This window comes from Melopsittacus undulatus, chromosome Z (assembly GCF_012275295.1).
Source record: "Melopsittacus undulatus isolate bMelUnd1 chromosome Z, bMelUnd1.mat.Z, whole genome shotgun sequence".
NCBI lineage: Eukaryota > Metazoa > Chordata > Aves > Psittaciformes > Psittaculidae > Melopsittacus > Melopsittacus undulatus.
This window is the reverse complement of record NC_047557.1, coordinates 12,123,780-12,145,922: the sequence shown is the minus strand read 5'-3', so window position 1 is coordinate 12,145,922 and position 22,143 is coordinate 12,123,780. Positions and strand designations below refer to the sequence as shown.

The 22,143-nt window shown below is 45.2% G+C and overlaps 1 protein-coding gene across 2 annotated transcripts in view; it reads left to right on the top strand.

Annotated features, from left to right (window-relative positions):
• Positions 1 to 2,615: 2,615 nt before the first annotated feature.
• NPR3 (natriuretic peptide receptor 3) overlaps positions 2,616 to 22,143 on the top strand; it is a 40,016-nt gene continuing 20,488 nt past the window's right edge. For both annotated transcript variants that reach the window (XM_034073012.1, XM_034073013.1), the window contains exons 1-3: positions 2,616 to 3,321; positions 7,999 to 8,121; positions 12,702 to 12,868. In XM_034073012.1, the coding sequence (XP_033928903.1) occupies positions 2,616 to 3,321; positions 7,999 to 8,121; positions 12,702 to 12,868 (996 nt within the window). The remainder of the gene's footprint in view (positions 3,322 to 7,998; positions 8,122 to 12,701; positions 12,869 to 22,143) is intronic.

Sequence of the window (22,143 nt, the reverse complement as noted above, 5' to 3'; positions counted from 1 at the left end):
AAAATCCTGTAAGTGTAATGGTGAGGTGGATTAAATGACATTTTGAATTGGGACTAACAAGTAAATTCTCATGCATAACTTTCTGGCTCAGATAAATAAATCAATCACAGGCTGGGATTCTTCTTTATAAAACCAGTTAGAGTGAAGGGAAACAACTGAAACGTTCATGACACTTTGACCCCTCAGGGACAGTTTGACTCCCATAAGGCTGAACACAATTGTCCAGGTGAGAAAGGACCACATGATACAGGCCAAACCTTTTTCTGAAAGCATCAAAATTAGTCTTTGACACTACTACTGCTACACACTACTGGCGAGATGCTTTTTGTTTCTCTTTTGCCTCATGTTGGCCCTGCTTCTCTCACTCTGATTCATTCCCAGCAGCACTTCACCTCACAAGGAGCAGCCAGTGTGAAGGGATGGCAGCCCTGTGATTTATGGGCTTACTATCTCTTCCATTGTGTTTACACAGCTTACGCTCAGAAAAAGTCAGCTAGGAGAGTATGGAACTCACATGTAAAATGGAAAAGATATTCTGGCCGGGGAAGGGGGAATCAGGAGAGATCCATCCAGATTTCACTGTTGTAAACACATCTGTAGGGTCATCATAAAGCAGTGACTACAAAGGTCATAATTTCAAAATGTGTCTTAAGAAAATGTTTTTGCAAGCTTTGTGGTGAAGATGGGTGGTGTGTTGTATATTGTAACATTCTGCTTAATCCCCACTATGTTATACGGACTCATTTACAACAAAAAAATGCCTGACATAACTTACAGTACAGGAACATACAAAACCAGCTTCACCAGGGAGGATGTTTATGTAATCTTCAAGAACACTCTGAAGTTTGATTCAGTAATCAAATAAAGCGATGTGAGAGGCACATTTCTCAGGGTCGCTACCCACCCTTGAATTTCTGAGCTTCTTTATTTTACTGAGCCCCTGTTAGACAAATGCTTCTGAAAGAAAAAAAAAGGATTTTTTTGATTATTATTTCTGTAGGTCTGTGTTACCTGCAGCTTTCATTCCACTTCTTGGCTGTAATTGCACAAGCACTTCCAGATTCCTTTTTAACCGAGGCATCTCAAAGGTGAGCAGATGGTTGCCCCAGGAGCTCAGGTTTTCCATTCATGGGCTGCACAGTGAAGGCAGCAACAAAAGTAAGTTTACACACACTGCCCTTAACACGACCTCCTGGCTGAACTAAACAAACCCCTTCTGTAAAGCCAGGAGCAGTTCACTCACCTTTCTAATGCAAACCTGGCACTCTGTGAGTAACCGTAAAACATCAAACCATGCAGCCCTGCTCTGAGTTTGAGGATGGAGGCTGTGGCCATAGAAAACTCCACAGAGATGTCCTTTGTAATTCTGCTGTCAAAAAGCATCAGGTATTCCAAAGCCTCTTTGCTGAAACATTTTGCACATCTTGCATGGACTTTATCCCATAACAGTGTCCATTTTAAATGGACATTAACAAAATCTTAGGTATAGCAGCTTTATGGTCAGCAAGATCGGCTCAGGGATGTATTTAACATGATCTTACTAGGCAATGTTGTTAAGATAATTTAAGAAAGTTATAATTCTTCTTTTTCCCCAAGAAAATAGTCCCAGAACATGTCTCCTTCACTGGGGGAAAGCTCTGCTGCTTGGGGCATGCAATTGTGTCTCAGATGCAGTGAGTGGGAAGCAGCAGAAACTGCACCTGGGCCTTGTCGCTATGGGGGTCTCAGAAGATCCCAGGATACAGGCTGAAGTCAGGGACCCACTGCTGTCTTCCCCTTAGGGTTCCAGCGACGGGGAGCACGGGCACCTTTTCACGTGAGATGGGAGCCAAGCAGCCCTGCTTGTGCCCTGCCGCAGCGTCCCTGAGGGCGCTGCCTGCATCCCGCACTGCTGATGCTTCAAGCCTCGTTCCCCAAATCCCCCAGCCTTGCCGCGCACCGAACCCTCGGGGATGCGGAGGGGAATCAAACTCTTTTCCTATGCAGGAAAGCGCGGCTTAAGCAGACTGAAGCAACCCCAAAACATTGAACACATGAGAGTGCGGTGGGTCCCTTTCCTCCCAGTCGCAGGGGCTCGCTGGGAGCGGAGGGCAGTGGCCGAGCAGGCGGTACACGCACACCCGGACACTGCGGCGATAAGGGCTCCCCCCGCCCCAGGGTGCCGGCCGGCAGCAGAGGTGCGGGGGGGCGCGGAGGGGGGGGGGTGGTGGTGGGCGGGAGCACGGCCGCGGCTCCTCCCTGCGCACAAAGCCGGTCGCGCCGCTCGGGGCGTGCGGAGAACCGCCGCAGAACCGCGCTACTTAAGCGGGCGGGCGAAGCAAGGCAGCCCCGCGGGGGAATCCGGCGGGGGGGGGCCGGCGGGAGAAGACGCTAGTACTAGCAGCAGCAGCAGTAGCAGCAGCAGCAGTAGTAGTAGTAGTAATAATCATAGTCTCTAAGAGAACAAGACAAGCAGAGCCGAGATGCTCCGTCCGTAACCCGCAGGCGGGGGCAGGTTGTGAACTCGCCAAACACCTGAGCAATAAAACACGACCGAACAATTTCGAGGCGGGAGGGGAAGGGAGGGGGGGAAGAAAACTTTGCCGCAGCTCGGGCGTCTCGGGGGGGCGGGCGCGATGCCGCCCTGGTTGCTCGGCAGCCTCTGCTGCGTGCTGGCGGCGCGGACGGCGCTGGGAGGCGGCTCCGCGGGAGCGGAGGAGGAGGAGGAGGAGAAGCTGATCCGGGTGCTGGTGCTGCTGCCGCAGGACGACACCTACCTCTTCTCGCTGGGGCGGGTGCGTCCCGCCATCGAGTACGCGGTGCGGAGCCTGCGGGAGAGCGGCGCCGGGCTCCCTCCCGGCTACACGTTCCAGCTCACCTACGAGGACTCGGCGTGCGGCAACCGCGCTCTGTTCAGCCTGGTGGACATGGTAGCCCTGCAGCACCGCCGCCCCGACCTGTTGCTGGGGCCCGTCTGCGAGTACGCGGCGGCGCCGGTAGCGCGGCTGGCGGCTCACTGGGACGTGCCCATGCTATCGGCGGGGGCGCTGGCCGCGGGCTTCGGCGCCAAGGGCGGCGAGTACTCGCACCTCACCCGTGTCGCCCCGGCCTATGCCAAGATGGGAGAGATGCTGCTGGCCCTATTCCGCCACCACCAGTGGAGCCGGGCCACGCTGCTCTACAGCGACAGCAACCCCGAGCGCAGCTGCTACTTCGCCATGGAGGGCGTCCATGTGGTCTTCCAAGAGGAGGCCTTCCACATGGCCGTGCACAGCTTCGACGAGAGCAGCCGGCACCTCGACATCGACGACGTTGTTCGCGCCCTGCAGACTGGCGAGAGGGGTGAGTGGTGATGGATGCCTGGCTCTGCTCCGCGGTGGTGGATGGGGTCAGGGATGGGTGCTGGGGTGGTGGGAGCACTGCGGAGGAAAGATCCTGTGGGACTGGGGAAGCACATGGCCCGGCATCCCTGGGCCAGGCATCCCCCAAAGGACAGGGGCCAGCTGCCCTGAGTGAAAACCGTGCTCACAGAAGTCTACCGCAGCTTTGCACCCCACCGCGAAGAGTGAGGCTCAGCCTCAGGGACCACACTGGGAGGGTTCTTCTGTGGCATGGTAAGAAATGAGATTTCTGCCAGAAGTCTGGGTTAGCCAAAATCGCCTGCATCTACGGAGCAGCAAATCTATTGCTTATCCTCTGAAATTAGTGCAGTCACTCTCAATAGGTTCAAAGTCTAAGCAAAAATGTTTTCTTCTCACCCTGCTGTGTCTTGCAGCGGGGATCCTTTTCCCTGCTCCTGCCGTAGGAAGCCTTGTTGAGTACCTCATAAATAACAAATGCATTTAGGGAAGTGGTCATTTCGGGGGATGTGTGGATGCAAAACCTGTGAGTGTGTGCAATAATATTGCCACCAGCTGTTAGCAAAACACTGTAGAGATAAATGGCTTGTAAAACATCTTGGAAAGTCACCCATGGGCTGGATGAACTGGTTTTGCATCATGAAGTAGTAAACCACTTGGAGTGCTTCGGGATGTGCAGATTGTAGTAATGGGTTTTAAAGTGAGGTCGTGCCGAGCAGTGTGTGGATACATGGGCAATTGAAAAGGCATTTTCTTTTAGAGGCTTTTAGCAGCCAAGGGTTTCCCCACTAAGTTATTAAAAGAAAAGATGTAGACCAAGAGCAGGCAGCAGGATAGCATTGAAGAAATTCCTTAGCTGTTTTCTGAAAGAGGTGTAGGTGTGTGTAAAGTGTTTTGTACAATTTCTTCATCCTTGGTTATAGAATATTAAAATAGCATCCAAATTGGACTGATAAAGATGATGCTTTGTGTGCTGTCACAACTGGTGCTGGGTGCTGTAGGCTGCCGATGCAGCCTTGTGCTGCAGGTGTTGTTAACGCTGCTGTGAAATCCTTAATGTGCTCAGGAGTGTGTGGGAAATAACTGAAGACTAATAGCCTATGGCTTTTCAATTCTTTATTCACTGAAGCAGGTGGTTAAAGCAGAACTTTCCTAGTAAGTGCCATGTGGGAAATACACTGAATGGGGACAAGGGAATGTGTGTAGGTGCTAGAGGAGAGTGCTGTGTGGGGAAAGATGCTTTTCTTTTTTAACCAGCATAACTTGCGTGCATGTGTACTCAGCTTTCTTGATGCTAAGTGCATACCAGCATGCTTACAGCAGGAAAAGACAGTATTCACCCTTAGCCATAGGGAGCTGTAGCTATGCAATGGGAACATGACTGATGGCTAAAGAGAGCTCTGCTCTTAAGTCTGCATAGTCAGGAAAGAGAGGCTTGCTTTCAGCCTGGGCTTAAATGCTTTGCTGAGCTGAGACCTTCGGTCTTGCATCAGTTTGTAACTTCCAAATGACTAAATAAAAGCAGTGCTCTGTCTTCTTTCCCCTCCTTGTGCCCTGTGGGCCCTTCAGCTTCCACTTGTGCCTTTTTAACTTGAAAGACTGACCACAGGACTCTGCTGGCATGTTCCTCCACCTGAGGAGGGCCTGAGAAGTAGTCCTGCTGATCATGACATCTCTCAGGTTGTCACAATATTTTAGAAGTCATATATCATGTGAAGGGTGCACTGTGTGCCTTAGCTGACCAGGTGAAGTTTTCATTTCTCCTATGAACTCATTGGAGGTTCCCCAGTAGCATATTAGGGCTTGTGGTCACCAAGACACTATCCAAAGCTCTTTCTAGGAACGTTTTTGGTTGATTGATTGGTTTCCCACCAGTTTTTAAGGGCTACAATGACACTGTCCTTAGCTCTGACCCTGCATTTTCTCTGTCTATTTGAGATTTGAGATTGCTGCTGGTACTGGTCCCATCTGAATGTTTGGGTTTCCTTGAGGTGCCTGAATAGTAGTGGGCATTCAAGCAAATACAGGAGACCTGTGCAATACTCTGCCAGGGATGAGAAAGAAGCTGCCCCACCAGCTGGCCCATGGGGACGTGTGGCAGAGGCTGGCCCCATGGGCTAGGTTGCTGCTGACTGGGGGTTTGCACCAAGTTCTCTGTGGTCCTGGAGGCAGGGGCACACTCAGCCATGCACCAGTGTTTGCCAGGGGTTGCCTGCTCAGTCCCTGGAGCCTCTGCAAAAGGCTCAAGTCTTGGAGCCACAACAAAATTGTGATGTAAAATATGACAATAAAAGTTAACCACTTTAACGAATTTTGTTAGTAGTTCAAGCTGCTCTGCAGGCTTGTTTAGCCACACTGCAGACTTGATGCTGTGGGCTCAGATTTACCGTAATGCTGTCCACAAACGCTAGACTGTGCTTAAATGCATTCTGGCATAAGCACATAGTGCAGGGGGTGCATGTAGCAGAGGGAACTGGAATTAAACTATCAAGTATTTGCAGGATGAGTCAATAATCCTAGTCAATAAATTCAGAATATTAGTATTAGAATTACTGCGGTTTATGTATATTGTGCCAGAGGGAAAACATTATGTATGTGTTTGCACGCACACGTTTGTATGTACACAATAGTAAAGTACAGATGCAGATTAAATAGACATAATTTACATTTTTGGAAGATTGTGAGAGACATGCCCATAGCTTATTTGCTTCACAATCTTGAAATATATAATCTTAGTTCTCCTGCTGTGTTAAAAACCACATCCAAATAGTTAATATTACTTCCCTTACATTCCTTTAGAGGCTTACAAAAGATGATTTAATATATTTTAAAGTAGGTTTACCCCCCCACACACTCTTTTCTTTATTCCTTTTACTCAGGGCCTATTGCTAGTGTTGTGGGAATCTCCTTGCTTCCATCTACAGATTACAGCTTTATGAAAGATGTGAATTATAAAGGCAAAGTCAAGGGAGAATTGGGAGTACAACAAGGAAATGTTTCAAAAGGAAATCTCTCACCTAAACAGAAATTAGGAACAGTGAGACAAATTCATTCCTGATGTGCATCTGGAAAAGATTTGATGCAAATTTTAGTGTAAGAAATTCTTTTTTCTTCTTCTTTTCCTTCATGCTAATATCCTTCACAATGGTCATGAAATATGTCTTGCTCTGTTGCTCTGGAAATTATTATATTGTGCTGCTATAATCAGTATGATAGAGCTATGCATGGTATAACTCTCCTGAAGTGTGGGGATGTACTGAACGTGACTCACCCCAGCAGCTCATCTGGAGCTGTATGCCTATGATGGCATCCAACCAGAAAAGCAATAGAAGAAGATTTATTGTGTGTGAAAAGCTTTGGCCTGTTTGGCCTTTTCATTTCTTACAACAGCAAACACTTCTACGCAGAAAAGCTGAATGTGGTTTTGGTTCAGTTTTATTGTTGGGTTCAAAGTATTTGTGTACATTATTGTGTCTTTTGAGCCTTGCCATGCGTGATGGTGTTCTTGGAAACGTGCGTGCAGTTGGTTTCACATTATCATCCCAGCAGCATGTCTTATGACTTTGCTGTAGGATATAGCCCCAAAGCGCGCACAGGTACAATACTTTGCAGCTCCCTCTGATGTCAGTAGCTTCACAGCCACAGACTTGTGAACCTATAAAGAAGTTTATAGTGTAAGATGCTCAGTGGGGAAGCTGTGTCCCAACTGCCAAAGACCTCACCTGAGTGTATGCTTTCCCTTTGCCCAGGGAAAGGATAGCAAGGGGAGTTGTTGCTTCCTCCCCAGCAGGTTAGGGAAGAGGCTTCTCAACCACAGTTGTCACAACGTGGATCGTGGTGGCCACATGGAACACACCTGTGGACTTGTAGGTCCTATTGTAGCAGCAAAGCCCCTGCTTAGTTCTTGGTCCATAATAAGCAAGTCTCTGTGGCATTTAATCTTGTAACCACCTTTAATCTTCACACTTAGAAAGTGGCATTTGCTTTTCCCGTTTCTGAATATTAAGTGTCGCTTAAAAGGTCGTTGCCTAGGCTTATTGTATAATCCCTGGAGAGGAAGTCACATTCTGAAGAGATTGTCCTTAGCTGCAGAGATACTTCTCTCTGTTAACGGTAGAGAGGCAACAAATTCTACACCAGATACTTAAATTTTAGGTAGCTGAAGTGTAGGCAGCATGACTCTACACCAAACTGTTAAATGGAATGGAAATTAAAATGGTAATGCCATTGTATCACCTTAGGTCTTTATCTTGAGATTGTCTTACATAGTGTACTTCACTAAGTACTTTTAAGTGTATGACACTTAGAAGTAACAACTGAGGCTTATGGTTGAAATTGACTCCACAGATACATGTAGTTGAAGAACTTTGAAGCCAGAATTTATCGCATGTTGGAGGAGTAGAAAGAACTTGGGTCACACACAGGCTCCATTTAATTATTTTCAGAGGAGACAAAGAAGGAGGAAGCTTTCATGTTTGGTACCTGTCTTCCATCAGCAGCTTGGGAAATGAGCTTTGTTTGCTATCTGTGTTGTCATGTTTGTTGCAATACTGGAAGGACAGCTGGGGTCACTGTCTCTGGCAGCGCTTGTGCTTTAACAGCCTGTTCCCTGAAGTTCTTGAACTGCCTCTTATCTGTGTTCCTCATTTTCTTCCACCAGTTGTAATCATGTGTGCTAGCGGTGACACAATCAGGAACATCATGCTGGCTGCTCATCGGCAAGGAATGACCAATGGGGACTATGCTTTCTTCAATATTGAACTCTTCAACAGCTCATCATATGGTAACGTTCTTCCTGTCCAAGTATGTTACAAAATCTTCTGTAAGCCTGGTAATATTTTTAGATCTGTTAGGCTCAAAATACACAGCACTGAGTCCCAAAATATTCCACTGTCTCTCCCTGCTGTTGCAGTTATCTTCCACTGGGGCTCTGGTATTGCGAGGAGTAAAAAAGACCTCATGGCTATAGTTGCCACTGGTGGATCACAAGGTCCCAAACACTATAGGTGTTACTTGCTTAGTTGTAGGGGGAGCAGCACCAGATGAAGACAACGGTTATAGCAGCCAGGTGTGGGTACCCCATGCTGTGGTGTGTGTGCTCAGCTCTGGGTAGCTTGCACAGTCTCCAGCTTGTCACTGTCACGTCTCAGGGCAGGGTATTCCTGGCTGCCCCATGGCCTGCAGTTTGTGAAGGTGGCTGGATGGAGGCACCAGCAATGGCCAGAGCCATGGGCAGCCACAGGGCCTGGGTGTCCAGAAGTCATCTCTGTGCTGAGAGATCCACACATCTAATTTATTTCAGCTTTTGATCAGAAACTGCATCTGCAAAAGTGTTCAGTAGTGTTGTGTTGACAGGAAAGCACTGAATGGGACATGGACCATCCAGATTTACTAGAGTAGAGTGGGTAAAGGTGGCTGATTCCACCCCTGAGAAAAAGGATCAGATTTGTCAATGTAAAATGTAAATTAAATACATTTGCATTTTGAAATGTCCCTACATTCAGTTACATTTGATATCATGGGATTGTGTGGCAGGGACTAAACCTGCTCTCAGCTGCTTGTAGCTGTCTCAGTTAAAGTAATACTGGAGTGATGTTTTTTGCTGAGTTTTAAACAGCATCAGGTAACTGAAGCTAAGGAGAGTTCATGCCTGGGAACTAGGTTTTGCTGAAGTGTCAGCATGGCTTTTGAAAGGAACACCCTCTTTTGCAGGTGCAGAGAAGATAATTTCCACCCTATGGGCTACCTTAACTTATCCACTATAATAACAAGTTCATTTCAAATTGAAAATCAAGTGGGAGTTGAGAAAGGAGGAAAACTTGGGCTTTTTTCTTTCTTCTAAGCCTCAAAAAGTTAACCAATGGGAACAGCTGAATTCACAAGAGGATGATGTATTTTGTTTAACAAATCAGATAATTGTGAGCTATAATCTTGCATAAACTTTTTGTTACTTGTCTACCATGTCTGAGATCATTTTACAGTAAACAGTGATGTTTGTTGAAGAGCTCAGTATGTAGCTGTTTAAATTCAGAGATACACATGTGTACAGAAGTACAGATCCTGCTCCATGTATTGTCTAGCTTAGCTAAAGAAGTTCCAAATTTTGCCAGGTAGTAAGAATATCACTTAAATAAGTAAAAGATAAAGCTGCAGAACAACAACAAAAATTATCAAAGCCAGTGGCTCAAATCAAAGTTTTGTTTTTGTTGAGTTGAATTTGGAGTGACTTTATCCTTTGTGGTTTAAGGAAAACCATTTGGCATTGCAACCTTAATCAGAACCAAAGCAAAAAGCTGAAGGTCTACCCTTGTCAGCAGTCACAAAAAAATGAAGTTTTGGGCCTTCTGTAGACACTGGGAGTTTTGCAGGCTTGACTTTACTAGAAGTCACTGATCAAATAACCCCTCTGGCTGATGGCAGTGGCTCATTACTGCTGTGCTGTGTTTCATCTCATAGAGTAGAAATGCATCAGAAGTACAAGTCTGTGTGTGAGGTGGGCCCCGTTTGGAATCACAGAAGAAAAGCAGGTGCCCCTGGACAATGATTCACCACATCTTTAGCTGTCCATAGTGTCTTAGATTAATCATTCCCTACAACTGATGGTTTCCTTGCCTTGGCTGAAATGAGCTCAGGACTACCTTGGAAGTACTGAAGAAGGGTGGGACATATCAGAGTTGTCCTTCAACATCTTGCAGCCCAGAATGCCAACTGTATGCTGGGCTGCATCAAAAGGAACGTGACCAGCAGGTTGAAGGAGGTGATCCTGCCTCTCTACTCTGCTCTCGTGAGAGCTTACTTGGAGTATTGTGTGTAGTCCTGGTGTCCCAACATAATGACATGGAGTTGTTAGAACAAGTCCAGATGAGGGGCATGAGGATGATCAGGGGACTGGAGCACCTCCCATATGAAGACAGACTGAGAAAGCTGGGGCTGTTCAGCCTGGAGAAGAGAAGGCTGCGTGGAGACCTCATAGCAGCCTTCCAGTATCTGAAGAGGGCTTATAAGGATGCTGGGGAGGGTTAGGGTTATTCATTAGGGACTATTCATTACTATTCATTAGGAACTGTAGTGGCAGGACAAGGGGTAATGGGTTAAAATTTAAACAGAGGAAGTTTAGGTTGGATATAAGGAAGAAATTCTTTACTGTTAGGGTGGTGAGACACTGGAATGGGTTGCCCAAGGAAGCTGTGAGTGCTCCATCCCTGGTGGTATTCAAAGCTGGACAGAGCCTTGGGTGATATGGTTTATTGTGAGGTGTCCCTGCCCATGGCAGGAGTGTTGGAATTTGATGATATTAAGGTCCTTTCAAACCCTAACTATTGTATGATTCTAACTTTGGTCACATAATAACAGTGTTTGCAGGAGCTGGGGATGCTGTGTTTTGAAATGGTTTTGCTTTCAGAGATGATATTTGCTAGGAGATAGCGACAGTTGTATGAGGCAGTGTGCAGCCCCCAGGCCCAGCCTCCTGTCCCAGGAGGGACCCTGTGTCTCAGCTGATGTGGGGTGGGTGTCTGCAGTGATGCAGCCACCAGTAGGCGGCACTTTGCCCCAACAGGGCATGCTGTGCCATGCTGGCATGGGACTTCCATGCAATATCTGTTTGCACCACCTTTGTGTAGGAGCCTCAGCACCATCCTCCTCTGCATCACAGGTAGTCCAGTCTTGTTGCTTTTCCAAGGGATTAATGAAAACTCTGTCTTCTGATGTAGTGTAGTTAGAACATGACATTTCCTGGCATTTCTAATAATTTCTTTAAACCTGTTTTCTGTTTCTTTGTGGGTGTGTTTTCCATGAAGAATGAAACGACTGTGCATCAGAAGTTAACTTTTGTGTAGATGGTCATCACATGTGGGAAGCAAGCATAAAGAAGAAATGTAGAGAAATTGCCTTAAAATTCCTTGTTACCAGTGCCTGGGAATAGCAGATTGTATACTTTATAAAAGATACAAAACCCAAGACTGGGTGTGATTGGAAGATTGGCATTGTGCCGTGAAGTTCAGATGGCTGTGTTGCAGTTTGCTGCTGCCCTCTGTTCTGAATATTTTTAATTTTTCAGAAGAGCAGACACACTAGAATGCCAGAGCTGCAATAATTGCACATAAGCACTGTGGCAAGACGACCTCCCACGATATAGTCCATGGAGGAATTTAAATATGTAAATTATTCTAGGAACACTGTTATGCAAGTGTATGTGTCACTGCTCCCAGTGTCAGGATTTTTATAAACAAGTATGCATAGTGTCCAGGACAGAAACTTACTCACATTCTACCAACACTATTATTAGGTGGGGGGGATTATAGACCCCCCTGTCTATAATCCTTCTCATTTTAACCTCCATTTGTAAATTAAAGCTACAGGAAAGCCCCCTGTGCTGTAGTCTCTACCGTGTTTTTTGAATACTGCACCTGTGAAATGCAGGTAACCCAGCTGGGGCAGAGGATTTCAGCTTTAAAGCTGTGGCAGGACTTGTACCCTTTTGTGGGGAAGCTAGCAAGATGTATTATCTTACCATTGCCAGATGTGCGTTTCTTCATTTTCAAAAGCAGTAATAAAGGCAGAGTGCAAGCACTGAATGGGATAGTGCCACCTCTGAGACCAAAATTAGGCAGTGGGATGTTAGCTGCTCTCCAGTGTTTTCATCAGGTCTGATAAATAAAGTCCTGGCATAAGTAATTCTGACCAGCTGAACTTCATATTGGGAAAGAATAGCTCGGCTCATGCTGAGCTATGGTAAATAAGGCTTTCCTGGGGTAGAAAAGAGAGGTAAAAGAGCTCGGGTGGTCCTGTGCCTCCCACCCTGTGTTGGGAGTGACAAGAGCTGCCCCAGGGCCAAAAGCAGCAGGAGGAAAGACTTGTCCTCCAGAGAAGTGCAGGTCCTTTGTTCCTTCTCTTTGAGGAAGCAGGGCAACCTCCAATTATCTGTATTGTCAAAAAAGAAAGAAAGTGATGATCATACTATTGACTTTACTGATGCTTTTCTGACTGTCCAGGAGTGTCACTGCTGGTGAGATGTGTAACAAATTCTGTGGTTGAATCCTTCCTCACTTAAATAGCTCTGTGTTCGAGATCTGGCACACGTTTTTCACTCAGAAATGTTTGCTTACACTTAGGCTTCATCCCACCCTTTAAAAATAAGCAAGCGCAGCATGGAAGTAAAGTTGTCCATATGTTTGCAGGTTTACTTCCCAACAGCCATTCTTCCCTGCCCGGTTTCCTGCATGTCTTGGAGCAGGTTCAGTTCTCTCATGTACTCTGCCATTTCCCCAAGGTGCAGTAGAGGGGACTTCTGGGAGGAAAAATGAAGGCAACCCTCTAATGGTACCTCATTTGGAGTTGGAAATATTCTTGTTTTCCCTTTAGGAAATGGCTCTTGGAGAAGAGGAGACAAACATGACCTTGAAGCCAAGAAAGCTTACTCGTACCTCCAAACCGTCACTCTGCTGAGGACCGTGAAGCCTGAGTTTGAGAAGTTTTCACTGGAGGTGAAAAGTTCTGTTCAGAAGCAAGGTCTGCATGAGGATGACTATGTAAGTACATGATGACATGCTTCAGGTCTTAGCATCTTCAAAACCACACACCTAATTAAAGCAAAAGTAGCAGTGAGACCTTATCAGGACAGAATGACCTGGGTTTAGTTATAAAATCCTACTGCTGCCTGTATAATATCTTCTATGTATTTATTTCTTCTTTTTCTTCTGGTGGATAATGGAGACAGTGAAAATAAACTTAGTCTGGGTGTACCAAGTCTGTACATCAACATCCATGACCAGCTGTTCTGTGTTCATCCCCTTATTCATCAGAAGCAATACTGGGGAAAAGCAGATTGACAGGTCTCTCTGCGTCTCTTGCCAATCACTTGTCTTTTTTAACAGACAAAAAAAATCTGTGTTATTCTTGTTTGGTTTCTCTCAATATTTTTTTTTTTTTTGGTAGAACTAGGTCTCAGAAAGTTATGCTCTGTATTGCATCTGATTTTCTTGATCTGAATGGGAAAGGTAGTCTTATTTCTTAACCAAGCACATTTAGGTTGTCTCTGAAAATTGCTTTTGAGTTCCTGCTAAGCTAGTTTGTTAGGCATCTTCATAGAAAAGTCTTCTGCAAAAGTGAGAATGTATAGCACATACCTAAAAGGACTTCTGCGTGCTGATAAAAGCACTTTACAGAGAGTCAGCTTTCCTAATTATGGGGAGTAAACTTTCCAGATTCATTTATAAAGAAAAGAGGCTTGACGAGAGTTTGATCAGTCTTTAACTGTAGGAAATGAGAACTAGGAATTTATGCCTGAAACTCAAGAAAGCAACCCAACTTCCTCATTTGCCAGCTCCCACTTAGGCACCTATCTCACCTTTGCTTTAAGCAATGTGTTCCTCACAGGTGGAGGCACCATCTTCAAAGCATAAGTGATGAACTTAAATTTGGTGTTAACAAATGGCCTTTCATGCAGTTCATTCCATAACCTCAGTTGTCTTCAGAAGACTGGTGCTTCTTAGAACTTGAATATATTTTATTTAAATATTTTATTTAAAATCATAGACTGGTTTGGGTTGGAAGGGACCTCAAAGCTCATCCACTTCCAACCCCCTGCCATGGGCAGGGACATCTTCCGCTAGTTTGCTTCAAGCCCCGTCCAACCTGGCCTTAAACACTGCCAAGGATGGGGCAGCCACAACTCCTCTGGGCAGCACCTTCCAGTGCCTCACCACCCTGATCTAATCTAAATGTTATGTTTGAATCAGATTACTGACATATTATTACTGTGAATCTTTGAAAGTCTAAGCAGGCAGAAGCGGCTTATTCTTGGCATTCTTTGCCTTGAGTTACTGGATAAATCCCAATTGCTGATTTCAAGGTGCTGCTTTCTGAAGAACCTGCTAAATGCGGTTTTAACAGGGCATAAGACTGTAATTTGTGCTGTTCCTCCATTTTCCATGTGCCCTTTTGCAGGTGTCAATTAACAAGATACATACCTTGAAAATCTGCCACCTGCTTTACCTTGTGGTTTGTGAGAAATTTGAGTATCAAAAATCCAGCCACCCACAGTTTTGTGGCTTTTCTAGTCTGGACAGTTTGACATTTCCCTAGATGAGAGAAGTGGTCTGCGGGTGGTTTTGGGGCAGGGAGGGGTATGCTTTGCTGTTCTTTAGGATGTTCTTTAGGATTCTTTTTATGCAAACCTTATGCAAGTTCAGTGTTGATAGACACTGGATAGATGCAAGAGCTGTTGTGGTCAAGCAGAATGCATGAGAAAGCAAATCCTTCCATGCCAGCAGGGAGGAGATTTTGCAGACTAATGTTTGTCAGTGAGACTCCTCGCATAGCAGCATCAGCACTGCCAGAAGGCCTCTTTCCTCTTTCCTCACTTCATGGTTGCTTGTGCAATCAGCCATCCATGCTGGCAGTGCTCCTGGCTGTCCCAGGGCAACTGTGCAGGTGCCGTGCTCCCTCCTAATCCTTGACCACCTTCTGCCTGGCTCTGAGGGCTGCCTCCCACTATTATCACGCTCCCACGTGTGATCCAGAGCTTTCCATCTTGTTCCAACCACTCCCTCACAAAACCATCATCCTTTGCTGGGGCCAGGCAGTGGAATGGGGACTCTTGCTGCTGCTGCTTCTCCTACTCCTCTTCCCACTTTTCCTTTCCCACCTGGCTTTCTGCACCCTTCCCAGTCTCTCCATGTTGCAGCAGAAGGAGGATCTGTGCACACCTACCACAGCTTCTTGCTATCAGTCCTCATGGGAAGCTAATGGTGGAAGCCATAGGGATCTGGGTTTCTCAGTGGAGCAGCTACATATCATGGGAAGGAGATCTGGTTTCAAATGCAGGATGTTGTGGTATTACATGGGTTCTTAATTCACATAGATTTCAGCAGAGCCTTCCCTACCTGCTTTTTCTCTTCCTCCTAACCCTACGGGAAAATAAAATCTCTTTAAGAGGAATACCCTAGGGTTGAGCATATGAAAAGCCGTTAGCAGTGTGACTTCATTAACAGTGTGTGAATTTTAACTACCTGCCTTGCTTTTCATCATTTATGATGAATTTTACAGTTCCCCACTTCGGCCAGTGGGAAAGAGATACTTTATATTCCCTTAACTGATTGCCCTGCTGTTGTGTTCAGAGGAGAAGCATTTTAGGGCAGCCTTCAGGCTTAAAAGAAAAAACATTTAAAAAATAATGGGGAAAAATAAAAAGCCAAACTGAGGGCCAGTTCCTTCCTCTCTGAAAGGTATGTGGGCAGTGGGCATGTCACTAACAGCATGTCTTTTAGCACCAGGGGAAGAAAGCAGCAATTTTTGGCACATGCTAAGTAAGGCTGTGTCCCCTGAGGGAAGCTTAGGAGGAGAGGTCCTTCAGCTGAGGGGGTGGGAAGCAACAGAGGTGGATTTTTCCGTGCTGGATTCTGCTCCTGAAAACAAAAAATATGCAGAAAGAGTAGTTGGTGGTACAGTCCATCTTGAGTCCTGTCCACGGGTATTGAAATATAATCCTCATCCTTTTCTGCAAGCTGTGTACCAAGAGGATAAACTCAGAGAGGTTTGTATTTGAAGCATTCAGAGTTTCTGCTTCTCTGTGTGGATTTTTCCAATGTCATGGGAAAATGGGGCCCCAGGTCTGTGATCTAAATTATCTCTCTTTGACCCTAACTCAAACAAAAGTCGTTAGTGCTGCCACTTTGTCCTGGCCTCTTACCAGCACTAATCCTGAAGGCATTATTATCTACCAAAAAAGAATACCATAAAAATGGAAAATAAGCAGATGACAGAAGGAAAGATAAGGGAGACAAAAAGGGCAAAGTCCTAAAGCAGCAGCTGTCCAGTTGCCAGATGGAGAACACATATAGCCCTTGGAGGAGTAATGGGTCAAAGAGTGTTGGCCATCTTCATGTCCAGCTGTGAGATTACACAGAAAAGAGAAAAATCTGTTATGGGTACATCTTTACAAGGTCAGAAAATGCTGTTGTTTCTGCATGTGTGTTATGCTGTGGAAGTGGGGAAGGTGGAAAAACTTGTCCCTTGTGAGTGAGCTGGAAAGTGTAGAATTTCTCTTACTCCTCTCTCTCATAAAGGCATCTCTTTTGTAAAGCAAAGTTCCCTTAAGCTTCAAAAGTAAGAGTGGCAGAGAGGTTCTGAGAAACCAGCTTATAACTGTTTGGATAGGTAGTAGTTGCATAGGGTGGGGCTAAAAATGATGATGTTCCCTGTCTGCAATGTCCCATTGCAACATCCCATTGCAACAGCTGCCTGAGTCCATTAGCAAATATTACTGCTTTGCTTGGTCACCATTTCCAGAGTCTGAAAGCAGTTACTGTCCTGTTAATGTAACCGAAAGAACTGTGGGCTGAAGCCTCAGATCTGCTCAGCCCTCGTTTCAGCACTCAGTAGTGCCATGCCTTTTGTTCGAGAGACAGCTCTAGTTCAGTAGAAGGTCTGACCATTTTATTTAGTGCCTACTTGGAGACAGACTTCTCTGATGAAGCAGATTTTTCTGGTGTAGGAACAGGCTGAAAGCTGGGGAAGACTCCCAGGAGGCTACCTAAAGGGGGCTACAGGAAAGCTGGAGAGGGGCTTTTTACAAGGTCATGTAGTGACAGGACAAGGGGGAATGGCTTTAAACTGACAGAGAGATTGAGATGAGCTCTTAAGCAGAAGTTCTTCCCTGCGAGGGTAGTGAGGCCCTGGCACAGGGTGCCCAGAGAAGTTGTGGCTGCCCCATCCCTGACAGTGTTCAAGGCCAGGTTGGATGGAGCTTTGAGCAACCTGGTCTAGGGGAAGGTATCCCTGCCCAAGGCAGAGATATGGAACTGGATGAGCTCTAAGGTCCAACACAAATCATTCTGTGATTCTATGATAAAGTAGCCAAAAAAAAAGAGGATTTCTTTTCAAATTTGGAATTCAGGCATAAGGACAGTAGAACTATTTTAACGCTATTACACAATGCCCCTCTACTCTGCTCTCGTGAGACCTCACTTGGAGTATTGTGTGCAGTTCTGGTGCCCTCAACATAAAAAGGACATGGAACTGTTGGAACAAGTCCAGAGGAGGGTCACGAGGATGATCAGGGGACTGGAGCACCTCCCATATGAAGACAGGCTGAGAAAGTTGGGGCTGTTCAGCCGGGAGAAGAGAAGGCTGCGTGGAGACCTCATAGCAGCCTTCCAGTGTCTGAAGGGGGCCTACAGGGATGCTGGGGAGGGACTATTCATTAGGGACTGTAGTGATAGGACAAGGGGTAACGGGTTGAAACTTAAACAGCAGGCATTTGGACTGGATATAAGGAAGAAATTCTTTACTGTTAGGGTGGTGAGGTACTGGAATGGGTTGCCCAGGGAGGTTGTGAATGCTCCATCCGTGGCAATGTTCAAGACCAGGTTGGATGAAGGCTTGAGTGATATGGTTTAGTGTGAGGTGTCCCTGCCCATGGCAGGGGGGTTGGAACTAGATGATCTTGAGGTCCTTTCCAATCCTAACTATTCTATGATTCTATGAATTATACGAGTTTACTCACTTCTGTATGTTAATACTTTACCAAGGAATTAGCAGAAATGTGTCCTGGTCCCTATAAACTAGTTGAGATCCTTGGTTTGATTGCAAAATACAGGCCTAGCTCTGCTTGCAGACTTACAGCCTAGGTGAGCAGACAGCAATGAGAATTGAATGCATTTACTTGAAGGAAGAATTTGAAACTGTCCCTGAACTGGTGTATGAATAAGTCCCAACAGATACTCTAGTTAAAAATGTTTATGAATAAATAGTGGTTCAGTTAAAGTAGATGCATAAGCCATTTTTATTAAATAATGCCGAACACTTAATGAATTGGTGGTAGACTGCAGTTGGGAAGCTCTTAATGCACCTTCTGTTCCTGACTCAGGCTTAGGATTCAATAAATGCTTTTTTTATGTCCAACCTAGTATTCTGAGCTGGGATGATTTTACAGCATGGTGTATTTGCTCTTCTGAGGTTACAGACCACCCATGGCTTGTTTTTTTTTTCTCATTTAAAGGCTGAAAATGTAACTAATTAAACAAATAGTTCTGCTGTGTTAATTACATGACAGCATTGTTCATGAGGTGGATGTGTAGATTTTTACCCTATCAACAGCCCTTTTCACACTGAAAATGAGCAGCAAGGGAAGGGAACTTGAGCCCAATTTGCCTGCAAAGTTATCTCAGTGAAAGAGTGAGCTACATAGATTAACTACATCAGTGAAATTCTACTACCTATTAGAAAGGGCAAGTCTGTTTTATTGAGCATTTTTAGCCCTTTGAAATGAGAAATGGTGCCCACAAGAACAAATGTTCAAGCTCCAATAGTTAACTATAAAAGCTATGTGGGAGGTAGCTATGCTCATAAAGTTTATCATCTCATCCATAACATCCGTGCCAGACTCTTCCTTGTGTGTATGCCTTACGTCAGCCTTGGAATTAGGATTGTACACCAGCTAAGATAAGGGCTGGGAGAAGTGAGCAATTCAGGCATGTCACTGTGAGAGATGCTGAAAATGTAATGTATTCAGCAGTGTAAGGTCCCACTTGTCTTTCTTCAGGCACAGGCAGGCAAGACTAATGACAGGCAGGCTTTTGTGTCTCTCCTGACTGCACCAGAATGGGAGAAAGTTTTGGGGAGATTCAAAAAAAAAAAAAAACCCTTGACAAAAAAAGCCCTGCCCGGGAATAATTTGTTCAACTGAATAGGTCTATTCAGCCTCTGGAGTGCTTTGCTAATTGTGTTCAGAAGAATAAAAGCAAACCACAAGCTCCTTTCAGCTGCTGGAAAAAAACGGGTTCACATGCCAGCTTATTAACAAGATGAATTCTATTAGTAAAACATATTTAGGATTTTAGTGACCTTCACCCCTTGGAATTAACGAGAGTTTCTTCAGTTTCTGTGAGAGCACTGTTGAACTCTGGACTGCTAAATTTGGTGAATACAGCAGAACTTTCTTTTTTGCTGAAGTTAATGCTTTCTCAGTGATATGAAAGGCAAGTGTCTTTCACACTGGGGTCTTAGGCAAAACTGCAGTGTAACAGTATGCTATTTGCCATTAACAGATGTCATAAAAGACAGTAAAAGAAATAAATTATTCTTCTCTCTTCCAGAGGTTTTCTGTTTAGTTTTTCTAGCCTAAGCATAATTTTGAGCTGCCTTAAACCACGGCAGCTTCAAAATTAGATACCATTAGATAGCATAAAACTGTAGGTGTGTCTGAAAATAGTAACATCTGAACTCTTTGGGAATGTAAAAGTTTAGAATTGATGTGCACATATATGTTGTATATTTTCTATAGCCCCATGTTTTCACTTGGGTTTCACAGGTATTCACATTCCACTTTACTTAAACAGACACTCAGACATTTATGGGCAAGACACTCTCCCTTTGAAGTACTTACTAGAAATACACCTTATTTTCCACTAATAAAGTGTGAAAAATATGCCTTCCAGCAAAGTTTATAACCTGGTTTTGGTTTTAATTCCTCTCCATGCCATTTGCATTGCCAATGATCCAAAAGGTAATTTATCCCATTAAGGTATTGTTTTTATGTAAATTCATAGGATTTTTTGATACTGGGATTACATGGCCCTCAGGTTTGGCTCAGAGATGCTTGAGTGAAGGCAAAAAGAGACTATATATCTTATTTTGCTCAAAATGTCACTTGACAAATTAAAGGTGTTTATGAAATGAAAACTGGCTTAGTTGTAGCTAACACCTTCTCCTACAAGCCTCATTCCCTGAGTAGCTTATGAAAATAATACTCAGTTGAAAATTTCCTTTTTAGCTGAAAAAACCCTCTCAGCTTAACAAGGCATGAAGCAGGAGATTTGGCTTGAGCCTATCCAATGTCAGGATGCTGTTGCAGCCAGCAGCAGTTTCCTGGCAGGCAGCTGGAATCTGATTTCTCATGGGAGTGGTGTTCTTGCTGGATGGCTGGTGGGATGCTTCAGCCTCAGTACTGTGGGTGCTGCGGAGGGTTCACCTTTGCTGGTAGGCTTATGCTGCAATAACATAGACTGGGCTAAGAGTTCAGTGTTTGAAATCTGGCTGTGCCAAACAGTTTAATTAGAGGGTGGCACGGGTTTTGGGAAGGAGACACATTTTGTTTTCTTTAGGGGCGTCAAGGGAGGACAGTTCTTCAAGGCCAGAAATGCTTATTCCTTGTTTGAGAGCTCCAGGGCAGAAGAGATGTTGCTTCCATAAACGGCTGTCCTGCACTGAGATGGTTGAGGGAAGCTTTCCTGTGCCCATTTGAGCTGTTCAGATGATGAAGGTCATCCTGTATTATAGCAGGGCAAGGTCTGTCTTTAGGACATTGGGGTGACAACTCTTAGTAAAAGAACAGTGTAAGTGGCAATCAGTAACACCTCAAATGATCAGATGGCTGGAGTACCACTCATATGAAGGCAGGCTGAGAAAGTTGGGCTTGTTCAGCATGGAGAAGAAAGGGCTCTGCTACAAGGAATCTGGAGAGGGGCTTTTGACAAAGGCATGTAGGGATGTGATAAGGGAGAATGGCTTTAATCTGAAAGAGGGTAGATTTAGATTACATATTACCAGGGTTTACACCCTACCAGGGTGGTGAGAATGGAAGAGTTTGCCCCAGGAAGCTGGGTCTGCCCCATCCCTGGCAATCTTCAAGGCCAGCTTGGATGGGGCTTTGAGCAACCTGGTCTAGTGGAAGGTGTCCCTGCCTGTGACAGGGGGCTTAAGGTCCATTGAAACCCAAACCATTCTGTGATTCTATGAAGTCTGTTATCTCTTTCTTCATTAGCACATTAATTTCTTATGGCTGAGTACTGGGAGGTGAACGTAGCTCTGAGAAAAACTCACTCTCCAGAGGGACAAATCTAACAGGAGGCACACTGGCATAGTAGGTGAGTCAAGTCACCCAAGTGTATGAGTGCAGAGCAAAGGCAGACAGCAGGGCTGGGGTGTGCTCCACCTGGGCTGTGAGAGGTCAATGTACCACACTGCCAGCTCTGATCTGTATTTCAGTGGATATTTAGCAGTTCCTCTAATGCAGAGGAGTTAATATAGTCAGTCAATGAGGTTGGACTGTGTGGATAAAGGTGGTGGTGTTCTTCTGCACACTGGGAGCCATAGAAGCCCACAGGAGGATACTCCCGACTTTCTTTCTCTTTAGTGGATATTCTTTTCATTAGGAAGAGAAGCCTGAGACAAAATCAAAAGGTCTGATCTGTTCTGAGAAGAACCAATATATCATGACAGATTGAAAAGACAAAGACTGTCTATGTCCCAGAGCAAATGAGTAAGAGGGGCATGAGAACTGTGAGCAGGACAATGAGAGGAGGGTAGGTGAGGAGCTCTGGGTGCCCTTTGAGAGGAGCCTGGGAACAAGGCAACATTCAGTAGGCAAGAGGGCATTTACATTTGATGGGACACGTGTTCGTACAATGCGTCTAGTTAGCCTACCAGGCTGCAGATTACGAAACACTTAGAAAGCAAAATCAAGCAGAATTTCAGGGATCAGACAGTTAGCAAGGAAGCAAGAAGCTGTAAGGGTGAAGTGTTAGCCTTTTGGAGGGGCTGTAAATTCTCATATTTTGAGCTGTTAATTACCGTGCTGGTGCTGGAGGGCGGGTGGACACATTCCGGGTGTGTGGCTGGAACATTACTGCCTGCTGACAGGTACACATAAATATCTTCAGATACAGCTGCTGCGCCTCTCCTTTCCATGCTAGTGGGATCCTTGCAGGTATGCCAGCGAAGGAACAGTTAATCAGCCAGCTTAACACCTTTAATCCAATATCCAGAAAGCAAATAACAAACCCAAGTAATTATTTTTTAATGG